A 10,755-nucleotide genomic window follows, 5' to 3' on the forward strand; every position below is an offset into this window, starting at 1 on the left:
TGGATTGAAGCGTATTACATTGTGATCAACTGCTTTTGTGGGATAAATTTCGCTGCTTTCAATGTACATGTAGAACTATTCTTTCGCCGTGAGTAGTCTATGTGATGGTCTAATTTTACAACAAAATCAAATATTAAGCCAAGGTGTCCGTACTTTTCTATGGGGAATGGAAAATCATATTGTATATTCAGCCTTTTGAAGATTGATTGATAATTTTTTTTGAGCAAAATAAGTCTGCAGTATAACCAAGTCTTCCTGCATCTGTTGTATAACAAGACACGGATCAGTGTCTTGTGCGAACATTGTTGTTTTGCCTTTTCAACATAATAAAGTGAGGTTATTTATATACACTAGGAACAGCTATACATCGGGAACCAAAACGGTCTGGAACCATTTAATTCAATTCAGGCAACAGTTTTTTTGGCGGCACTAGGTAAATGTGTCATTGCGCCCTAATTACCATTGCATTGCAACTGGCAAGAGGCAATCTATACGAAAGAGCACTGGTACCTGCTGAGTAGATCTAATTAAATTCAAGCGGATAAATTCGTTACGTAAGAGTTGAGCCGAAAACATCATGGGCGGTTGCTTTCAATCAGAATTCGAATGGGTGATTTATCTTGTCTTGTTTACAGCCTATTTAAATTCTTTGCATAGTAAAGAACAGTTATCCCGCAAATGCTGCTGCTTTTGTTTTGTTTGAGTAATTCTTCGACTAGAACTATTCTTTTCCCATTAAACATTAAACCAATAAAGCGTGTGTAAATTTGATTGATTCTTATAGTAGGAACTATTCTAATTTCCACCATTAACCAGGCATGAAACTAAAATTAGTTTCGCACCCCCACGTGTGCTGCTTGCTAGCGGCGTCAAGTTGTGTATTTCGATTACCCGTAGTGAACCCTGCACCACTGATTAACGATGTGTTAAATCTATAAAACCTTCTACCAAATCAGGCCTAATCTCAGTTCCCAGGTGCATTCTGATCGGCAATGACGTGCGAAAAGTGTAGACACAAATTTGTCCCCTTGGTGGACTTTTACGCGCTGTTGGCATTTTTTGTAACCGCAGTAGAATCGGGAACATACTATTATCCTCCACTTGACCGAAACAGTTATAGTTACAGTGATATCTCCTCTCTGAGTGAAAAAGATTACGACGACCTTGGAAACAGTTTAGAGGATAGTTTGGGACCTTCGGCGTACTCTCGATATCAAAGCGACTCAGTAGGCAATGAGTTGACGGATAAAAGGCGATATTTTGACAGTTATAATTTGGAGAGTGATTATTATAGCAATGTGTGAGTATTATTAAATGCTATTCTGTGAAGTTGTAAGTTCAGGATAAATTTTACCTCCAGTTACGACGAAGCTCCAGTGTTGCCGAAAGCGGCGGAACAGTGCAAGCCAGAAACCAGAAGTGGTGGTCAGGTGACTGTTATAGACCCACATCTAACCCAGGTAGGGATAACGATTGCAAAATCGTTGAAGATTTTGCTGATCATTATCGCAGTGTTGGCCATACCAGCAGCCATTGTCCATCTGATTCTGATTCCACTGAAACTGCTGATTGGAATGAAGACACTAGCCGTAGCCAATGCGGCCGCTTTGGGTGCTTTTGCAACCAAGTATTGGTACCAGCACAAACACGGAACCAGCGATCATGGTTACGGTGGAGAATCTACTATCAATAATAATCTGCCAATCACACAATTAATCTCTTCGATTATGAACAACAACAACAACAACAACCAACAACCAAATCAGTGGAACAATAACTGTAGCTGCTGTAATTGTGGCAGTTGTAATTGCCAGTTGTGGGGTTTCCCATGGTGGTTGTATTTTGGCAATAATACCAATGTCCAGAACAATAGTAACAACAATAATAATGCTAATTCAAACAATAATACGAATGTCAATACAAATACCAATACAAACAACAATAATAATAATCTTAGCAGCCATAATAAGGATAAGAGTGTAAAAAGCCGTAAAAAATTAGAAAGTGCATCGAAAGAAGTGATCCCCAACAAACGGAAAATGCTGGATGTATATTCGGCGCTGAAACCCGATGATTTTAAAAACATGACAAAAAGTGATATCGAAACGGTGTTGACGTTTCTGAAGCGAAAGAATAAAAAAGTTAAAGTTTTATGATCACCATGGATCATACGGTTTAAAAATCCATAACTCAGCCTGAGATTAATTCGAGTGAATGTTTCATAAAGTAATGTGTATCTATATTAGATAATAGCTATAAAACTTTTAATCCTGGAGTTCTCAGCTTTGTATATTTAAGATAAAATTAGTACTCAAATACTTAAAGGCTATTCCCACTGCTTCCGTTCCGGGACCGGGCCGTGGCTGTTCCGCGTGTCGTCCGGGCTCGTTTGAGATTGATTACATGCGTTCTTATGAACGCATTCACACCAACGCGCCGTTAGGCAGAGCTGCATGCCACCACGGGTCGGCGCGTGGCGACCGCCGAGGTCACGTTATATGAGGGCGACCGCTGACAGTACCTAACAGCCCTGGACCAGCAGCGGGAGATTGCTTAGGGGTGGTGAGGGTCGAACACTGGGCCGTCGACTCCTCGTAAATGCCACAATTACCCGGAAGCATCTCTGACGGAGCGAGTAGTGCCGCTCCCATCAACCAAATGCACTCCCCCGTCCATTGGGGCCGACACCAGTAAGGTCCCAATTATGGCAACTGGCAGCGAACGAAACGGATTCGAGTCGGATACGCTAAGGAACCACGACCAAGGGCTGGCACCTGCATCGAGCTCCCTTAGTAAAGTCGCGTGACAGCGGCTTGAAACGGCGAGATGGTACCCGGTGCAGGGGTCTCCGTCCCGTAAAACCTGGCAGGCCTCCCAGTACGTTCCGCGTCCATTGCCTGGTGGGAATCAGGCAGAGAAGGATCAGATGGGGGGGAACTAGTCCTAGGACAAGATGCCCCTTTCCTGACTTACGCGGGCGGGGGCGTCATAGTGCTCATAAGGTACTCTGGCGACCCCCCTTACCCATGGCCTCACTGCTTCGGCATAGATTACCATGGGACCATACAAGCGACTTCTCATCTATGGACAAGGATAGCGGCTGGAAGGGGGACCCAATTAACAAAAATGAGCTCGAAGAACCAAAAAGAGACGGGTGCGGAGGGGTTACCAAATCCCTTCGCACGAGGTGGCATCCAGCGGTCTCCGCAGAAGAAGGCGGAGACGGATGCGGCGAAGTCTGGAGGTGGAAAAACGGCGAATCCGTCGGTGTCCACACCAGACATCTCGGTGGACGGTCCCTTGCTAGTCAAGGCCGTCGAAAGGTGCATGGACACGCGGCCAAGAGTGGCGGTGTGTCTGAACAACTCGATGCCATAATCGAGTTCTCGGCGAACAGGCGAAACATCGCTGGCGACCTGAAGCAGAGCCTCCTCCTGCTTCGGAGCACCATTGATGAAGCCAGAAAGGAGCACGAAGAACTCGTAGCTCGGGTGAAGGCGGCCGAGAAAGCGGCCAGGACCGGGAGGGCGACTGCATCTAAAGAGGTGCAGACAGACGCCCCCTCGTTCGCGTCGGTCTGCTCCACGGGGCAGGTCGCTAAGCGAACGAGGCAGTCCCCGGGGGAAACGGCCCCCGGGAACACCAAGAAACGATTGGTCGTGCTACTCCCACGGGAACACACGCCAACCGGTTCAAGGTCCACCGCGGAAAAGGCACAGGTGGAGGCTACGGGCAATCCTTGGACTACCGTAGAGGGTAGGAAGCGTCGGGAAGGTGCGACGCGTCATGATGGCGGAGCAGCCAGAGGACCAAAAAAGGTCAAAAAGGCGCGGAGTAGGGGTGATGCCCTCATACTCAAGACGGATGGGTCGAAGTACTCAGAAGTCTTGAAGAAGATGAGGGGGGAAACCCAGCTCAAGGATCTGGGGGCGGATGTGCGGAGTATCCGCCGATCTCGCACTGGCGAGATGATACTTGAGCTCCGGAAGGACGCCAAGAACAAGGGGGCTACCTACAAAACGGTAGCCGAAAAGGTCCTAGGGAAGGAGGTGCAAGTGCGGGCACTCACCATAGAAGTGACTCTCCAGCTTAAAAACCTGGACGAAATCACTGAGGGGTGCGACATTGCACAAGCCCTTAAAGCGAAGTGCGGGGTGGAGGTGGCTAAGGAGTCAATCCGCCTCCGCAAAGGTCCGGCGGGGACCCATGTAGCTACCTTCCGACTACCGTCGGCGGACGCTAACCTGGCCCTGAAAGAGGGCAAGTTGAAGGTCGGCTGGTCGGTATGTCCTCTGGGCATACTACAGCAACCAGACATTTGCTTCCGGTGCTTCGAGGGCGGACATAAGTCCTGGACCTGCAAGGGGCCCGATAGGAGCCAGCTGTGCAGGCGATGTGGAGGTGCAGGCCATAAAGCAAAGGACTGTGGGGAGTCTCCCAAGTGCATGGTATGTTCCGGGAAACGGGACGCCAAACACTTTATGGGAGGCCCCAGGTGCCCAGCCGGTAAGCCGGCTGCGAAACCACGGGCGTAAGGGTGACGCAACTGAACCTGAACCATTGCTTCGCGGCTCAGCAGCTGCTACACCAAGCAGCCACTGAGTCGTTGTCGGACATCGCCGTCATATCGGACCCCTACCGCATCCCTCCCGGAAACGGTAACTGGGTTGCGGATAAGTCCAGATTGGCGGCCATATGTACGACGAGCAAGTTCCCGGTTCAGGAGGTTGTCTCAACCTCAGAAGAAGGGTACGTAGTTGCTAAGGTGAACGGAGTGTTCTACTGCAGTTGCTATGCTCCGCCACGTTGGTCTACCGAAAGGTTCATCCAGATGGTCGACCTCCTATCCATGGAGCTAACGGGCCTAACGCCGTTGGTGGTGGCGGGCGACTTCAACGCTTGGGCTGTTGAGTGGGGAAGTTGCTTCACGAACCAGAGGGGCCAGATCCTGTTGGAGGCTTTTGCAAAGCTCAACCTAGATCTGGCCAACGTTGGGAACAAAAGTACATTTAGCAGAAATGGTGCGGAGTCGATCATCGACGTGACGTTCTCCAGCCCAGGACTGATCAAGAACTGGAGGGTAGACGATGGCTACACTAATAGCGACCACCAGGCGGTCTGTTTTAGTGTAGACAACAACGAGAGGGGGCAAGCGACGGGTAGAGCCAACACTCCGACCGTTCGCGGGTGGAAGACATCGCACTTTGATGCCGAGGTATTCGAAGAGGCAATGAGAAGGGAGCGCGAGGGGGGCAGTTGGCTTCGCCCGACTGCTGACCAACTAGTTGCTATGCTATCGCGGGCGTGCGACGCCACCATGCCTAGGACTCGCCAACCTAGGAATGGAAAGCCACCGGTTTACTGGTGGACGGACGCGATAGCCGACCTTCGCAGTGCGTGCCTCCGTGCAAGACGGAGGATGCAGCGTGCGCGAAACGAAGAAGAGAGGACAGAGCGCCGCGCAGCATTCAGTTCGGCAAGATCGATGCTAAAGAGTGCGATAAAGGCCAGCAAGAGGGCCTGCTTCGATAGGCTATGTGCGAGTGCCAATACAAATCCGTGGGGTGACGCCTACAGGATCGTAATGGCCAAGACTAAAGGCGCGCTGGCGCCTGCAGAGCGATCACCAGCGATGCTGGAGCGTATCATCGAGGGACTCTTTCCACGCCACGAGCCAAGTCCTTGGCCTCCGGCGGTCGAGTCTCACGTCCGACGTTCCAGTATCTCAGACATAGACCAGAGATGGTCGGCCAACCTGCCGAGCATCCAATCCGTGAGCGACGACAGCCGTGTCGAGGCAGGGGAGGAGGCAAGGGTTACGAATGAGGAACTCATCGTGATCGCCAAATCCCTAAAGGTGAGCAAGGCACCGGGACCGGATGGTATCCCTAACCTGGCGATCAGGCTGGCGATAAAAACGGCCCCCGGGCTGTTCAGGGCAGTCATGCAGAGGTGCCTGGTGTGTTGTGGAATGTCATGTATGACGGAGTGTTAAAACTCAAGTTCCCTGTAGGGGTTGTGATCGTCGGCTTTGCAGACGACATAACGCTGGAGGTTTACGGCGAGTCTATCGAGGAGGTCGAGTTGACGGCCGCGCACTGTATACGCAAGGTCGAGGACTGGATGCGCTCCAGGAAACTGGAGCTCGCGCATCATAAGACGGAGGTCATGGTTGTGAACAACCGTAAATCGGAGCAACAGGCGGTGGTCAGAGTCGGAGACTGCACCATCACCTCGAAGCGATCCCTGAAGCTCTTGGGGGTTATGGTGGACGACAAGCTCACGTTCGGGAGTCACGTCGACTATGCCTGTAAGAGGGCCTCATCGGCTATTGCAGCACTATCTCGTATGATGTCCAATAGCTCAGCGGTTTATGGCAGCAAGCGAAGACTTCTTGCCAGCGTGGTTTCGTCCATACTTAGGTATGGTGGGCCAGTGTGGTCCAGAGCGCTAGGTACTAACAGTTACCGTGGCAAACTGGAAAGTACCTACAGGCTCATGTGCCTGAGAGTTGCGAGTGCGTATCGTACGGTGTCATACGATGCAATCTGTGTCTTGTCCGGCATGATGCCTATCAGCATCGCCATCAAGGAGGACAGAGAGTGTTTCGACCAACGTGACACAAGGGGCATACGAGGTACCAGAAGGTCATTCTCGATGCTCCGTTGGCAGAGGGAATGGTCTAATTCCACAAAGGGCAGATGGACGCACCGACTCATACCGGAGATATCCGGCTGGGTCGGGAGACGACATGGCGAAGTGAACTTCCACCTGACACAAATCCTGTCAGGCCATGGTTGTTTCAGGCAATATCTGCACAGGTTCGGACACGCGGTGTCCCCCATGTGTCCCGAGTGCGTGGAGGAGGAGGAGACTGCTGAGCACGTCTTCTTCGTATGCCCCCGTTTCGTAAGAGCGAGGAGCAACATGATGGCTGTGAGCGGGCCTGGCACTACTCCGGACAATCTAGTCCGGAGGATGTGCGACGACCCGGACATCTGGAACGCGGTCTGTGTGGCCGCCTCTCAGATTGTTCTGGAGCTGCAACGTGTGTGGCGGGTCAACCACCAACACGCCAGTGGTAGCTAATTACCAGTCTCCAGGTAGTTAGCTAGGAGGTTATAAGAGTAAAGAGGGTGCATCACGCACAAAAGCCACTTCCCGACGTAATACTTAACCGTCGTTCCGGGAAGACCAGGGCTGGAGACTGGAGGGGTTTTAGTGGGTCGGGACAGGGATAAGTAGGTGTCTGGGGGAGTGTAACTACCCCAGCATCTCTCCCCTAGTCTCATCCCCACACCCTGAGTTCTCTTCTCAGGTGTCTGTTTGCAGATTTCCCCGCCACCTTTAAAAAAAAAAAAAAAAAAAAAACACCAACGCGCCGTGCCCAGACCGGGACAGCGTTGAGTTGCCGTCGTGCTGCCGCAGTGCGAGAGAAAAACTATCGTTGCCGACGATACTTTGTGTTGGCCGGAGAGTGCACGGAAGGCACTCGGGTGGATGCGTTTATGTTGTAGTGACATATTTCGCGCGGAGTGAGCTGCGGTATGAAAAAAAGAGAAAGACGTTCTCTCACATACACACATCAACATTTCTCAGCCAGAGCGCAGCGCAGGCACGGTTCAAGCACGGCGCAGTGTGAATGCATGAAAAGTCCCGGACGAGCGCGGTCCCGGCCCGGTCCCGGAACGGGAGCAGTGGGAATAGCCCTTTAACCTTTTCAGAGTAACTTAAGATCACCCCCGTCATCTTGATCTTTGCATCAAAAGTGTTTTTTTTCACATATTTGTTAAAACACTCGCATCCTATAGATGTATAAATGATTTTCCAAAGAAAATATATTTCTTTAAAAAATCTACCAACTTTGGAGTAGCACTGATATAAATTCGTTCAATCAATACAAATCATCCTATTCAAGCGTATACCAAAATCTAGTTCCGATTGATAATTCACTAACGATTCGCTGGACGCCAATTGTCCCGAGCTGCATTACTTTCGAAAGTTTTTCCCGAAAAAAAAACGAAAATAATGATCACAAATGGTTTATTAGGTCTTTCGCTAACGCAGCCAAAGCGCCCCAATAATTCAACACTTATGGGTTGTGACCCAGAAATTACCGCAATCAACGCGCAAGTCTGATACCGTTTGTTCAACCATTTTATTCGTAAATAGAAAACAGATATAAAAAAAAAAAACAAAAGATGCATTCGATCAAGGCAGAAAAGTGCAAAAACCCGAGTCGGAGTAAATGGGCTACTGGTGCAATGTTCGCGGCTTTGAGCGAGTTGGGGTGGGTTATGTGCTGCCGATTGCATCCCCAGAACAAACGTCTGTTCTCTACACAGTGCAACCACTGCCACCGAGTTCCGTTCGATTATTCAGGGGAGCGGCTGATCCACCTGGCACGTTTTGTTTATTTTCACGCTCTTTTTCGGTAGCCTATACATACGCACTTCTCCCATACCCGGAGCCAATATGTTTCAGAATTTCCTCTTTCTTTAGCAATCAGTAACGATCAAGTGGCAATTATCACCGGTATATCTCTTTAATCGAAATATCCGGTACGAATTCAGTTGCGGTCCGTTCCGGAGATCATAGCGTTGGCAGACGAAGTCCGACAGAAGTGCTGTTCAGTCGTTTCGTAGATTTTACTCGACGCAGACTGAACATGAGTAGTGGCTTCACGGTGTTGCAGGCTGGTGCCTCCGTAGTTTCCTTACTGTTAATTAGTAGTGCAATCACACATGTTCTGGGTGCCAAACTTAACGATGACATAAATCGGAATTATTATACCTCTGCGGAAATAGATCCGTACGATGACTACAAGCATAGTGACTATAGTCAGACCTACAATAGAGGAGAATCGGAACTATACGATGTTATTCCTGTGGATGAGCACCTCGACTACAGTAGCTACCAGTGAGTATTGTTGAATTGTGACGGTGGAAAACCCATAAATTAATACACTCTTTTTTTATCAACCCATGTTTCTAGGCACGACAAGACAAGCGAGTTTCCAGTTGTGTCGTACAATCCTAAGCCGAAGGTGAGTTTTGAAGTCAAAAAGGAGACCAAGAAGGTGTTGGTTGATAAAAGCGTCACCCAGACGACGGCTTCGATCGCCACCTCTCTCAAGGTGCTTATCATTATGCTGGCCATCCTTGCCCCCGCTATGATGCTGCACTTCTTCGTCGTTCCGGCAAAGATGCTTTTGGGAATGGCATTCATCGGACTTATGACCAAACTAACCCTCGGGCTGCTTCTGTACGGCTTCATGAAGAAGAAGCACCACGGTGGATTCAAGGGCAAAACCGCATCACTAAGGTCGGTTCCGCACGGTGCCCTGCTTCAGTTCCTCCGGGATGGCGGAATCGACCAATTGACGTCGGAAGAAGTAGATGCCATTATAGATTTAGCGGTCAAGAAGAATAATAAGTGGTGATGTATATAGTATGTTAGGGGTTTTATTCCATCAAAGAAAGCCATGTTTTTGTAGTGCAAATTGGTGACAGTTGTGAAGAGTGCGGAACCATTATTGTTTTCCTTACGGTTAATGTGAATTCTTGTTAAAAATAATGAAAAAATAGTTGACTGATTCCACAGCAGCAACATTCTATTACGTTAATGCAGAGAAAAAAACGTTACTGCAATCAAGCTTTACAGTAGCTCATGGAGGAAAAACTTGTAAAACAAATGCACTTCTCTGTTCGATCTGCGGAAGTTAACCGATAATCAGTGGTAGTCTAAAATTACACAACTCAATCCAGTAAAGCATCTGGTCCATCTGATAGTGTTACTAGCGGCCAGCTGGATCGCAATAATTTCGTGTGTACCGTAAAATCGAACTGGATTTTTTAGAGGCGTTGTTCATCGGATGAGTTGAAACAATGTGCGTTTAAAAAACGATAAACATTTCCGTTACCTCAATCAAACCTTTGATAATTCTCGGTGATATGGAATGTTGTTTCGTGAATGACTTACAAATATCAACAATGTGAGAAGGAAGAATTATCAAATTAAAAGCTTCAATAAACCTGCCACAAGCAATTTAGTTTGAAAGTCTCATGGAAGGTGAAGAAGAGTAAGACAAATAAGAAATTCTCTCATTAATTGCAATGTTCCGTTTGAGCAGACGATATACATAAACAACCGGAAAAGCCGGGTTTGGCTAGAATTCTACGTTCAACACATGGATCTTGGATGAATGAGAAGATGATTCGACATAGTTTCCCGGTAACACAGTTTTGTTTATGATATCTCAATTATTTTTGTTCTTTCGCCATTGGGAAATAGAATACGGATTGGCAAAAAAAAAAAAAAAGATCTAACAATTCAACTGTGGACATTTAAAAAAGTTTCCGATCGTCTTCAACAAGCTTATCTTTTGATTCTATGCGAATCAGAGTCGTAGATGTAGGTTCGAATCTTGACGGAATCTAGCCATTAGCTCAGTGATTTGTCTATTTTTTCTCAAGCCTCCCATAAATCCGTTTCAATGATATATTCTACAACCCCCGAATGAATTTTATTTACACTTGACGAGATTGTGCCTCTCGTAATTTTTTTCACAAAATATTTATCTGACACGGCACAAGCATGTCGTGGTCAAAAAGAGTAAATAAATTATTCAGTGAAGTGATAGGTAATTCTATGTGGGAAAATTTTACTGATAACATTTTGGTTCTATTTCTTGCAAATCCACCACATACAAATTCTTTTTTTACAAAGAAAATTTTAAAATATCTAAAAGGCAAA

At 48.0% G+C, this 10,755-nt stretch overlaps 2 protein-coding genes across 2 annotated transcripts; both read left to right on the plus strand.

Annotated features, from left to right (window-relative positions):
• Positions 1 to 992: 992 nt before the first annotated feature.
• Positions 993 to 2,156, plus strand: LOC129725169 (putative uncharacterized protein DDB_G0279653). Its single transcript, XM_055680678.1, has 2 exons — positions 993 to 1,300; positions 1,361 to 2,156. Exons 1-2 carry the CDS (start codon positions 993 to 995, stop codon positions 2,154 to 2,156), a joined length of 1,104 nt encoding a protein of 367 aa, XP_055536653.1.
• Positions 1,030 to 10,186, plus strand: LOC129726134 (uncharacterized). Its single transcript, XM_055682794.1, has 5 exons — positions 1,030 to 1,300; positions 1,361 to 1,460; positions 8,503 to 8,919; positions 8,995 to 10,071; positions 10,133 to 10,186. Exons 3-4 carry the CDS (start codon positions 8,669 to 8,671, stop codon positions 9,440 to 9,442), a joined length of 699 nt encoding a protein of 232 aa, XP_055538769.1. The 5' UTR covers positions 1,030 to 1,300; positions 1,361 to 1,460; positions 8,503 to 8,668; the 3' UTR covers positions 9,443 to 10,071; positions 10,133 to 10,186.
• Positions 10,187 to 10,755: the final 569 nt, after the last annotated feature.

This window comes from Wyeomyia smithii, chromosome 2, assembly GCF_029784165.1.
Source record: "Wyeomyia smithii strain HCP4-BCI-WySm-NY-G18 chromosome 2, ASM2978416v1, whole genome shotgun sequence".
Lineage (NCBI taxonomy): Eukaryota > Metazoa > Arthropoda > Insecta > Diptera > Culicidae > Wyeomyia > Wyeomyia smithii.

Excerpts from the sequence above, each read along its gene's own strand:
- LOC129725169 (XM_055680678.1), top strand. The coding sequence starts at position 993 with ATGACGTGCGAAAAGTGTAGACACAAATTTGTCCCCTTGGTGGACTTT. Across the intron at positions 1,301-1,360 it reads AGTGATTATTATAGCAATGT|TTACGACGAAGCTCCAGTGT; the intron begins GTGAGTATTATT and ends TTTTACCTCCAG.
- LOC129726134 (XM_055682794.1), top strand. The coding sequence starts at position 8,669 with ATGAGTAGTGGCTTCACGGTGTTGCAGGCTGGTGCCTCCGTAGTTTCC. Across the intron at positions 8,920-8,994 it reads CTCGACTACAGTAGCTACCA|GCACGACAAGACAAGCGAGT; the intron begins GTGAGTATTGTT and ends CCATGTTTCTAG.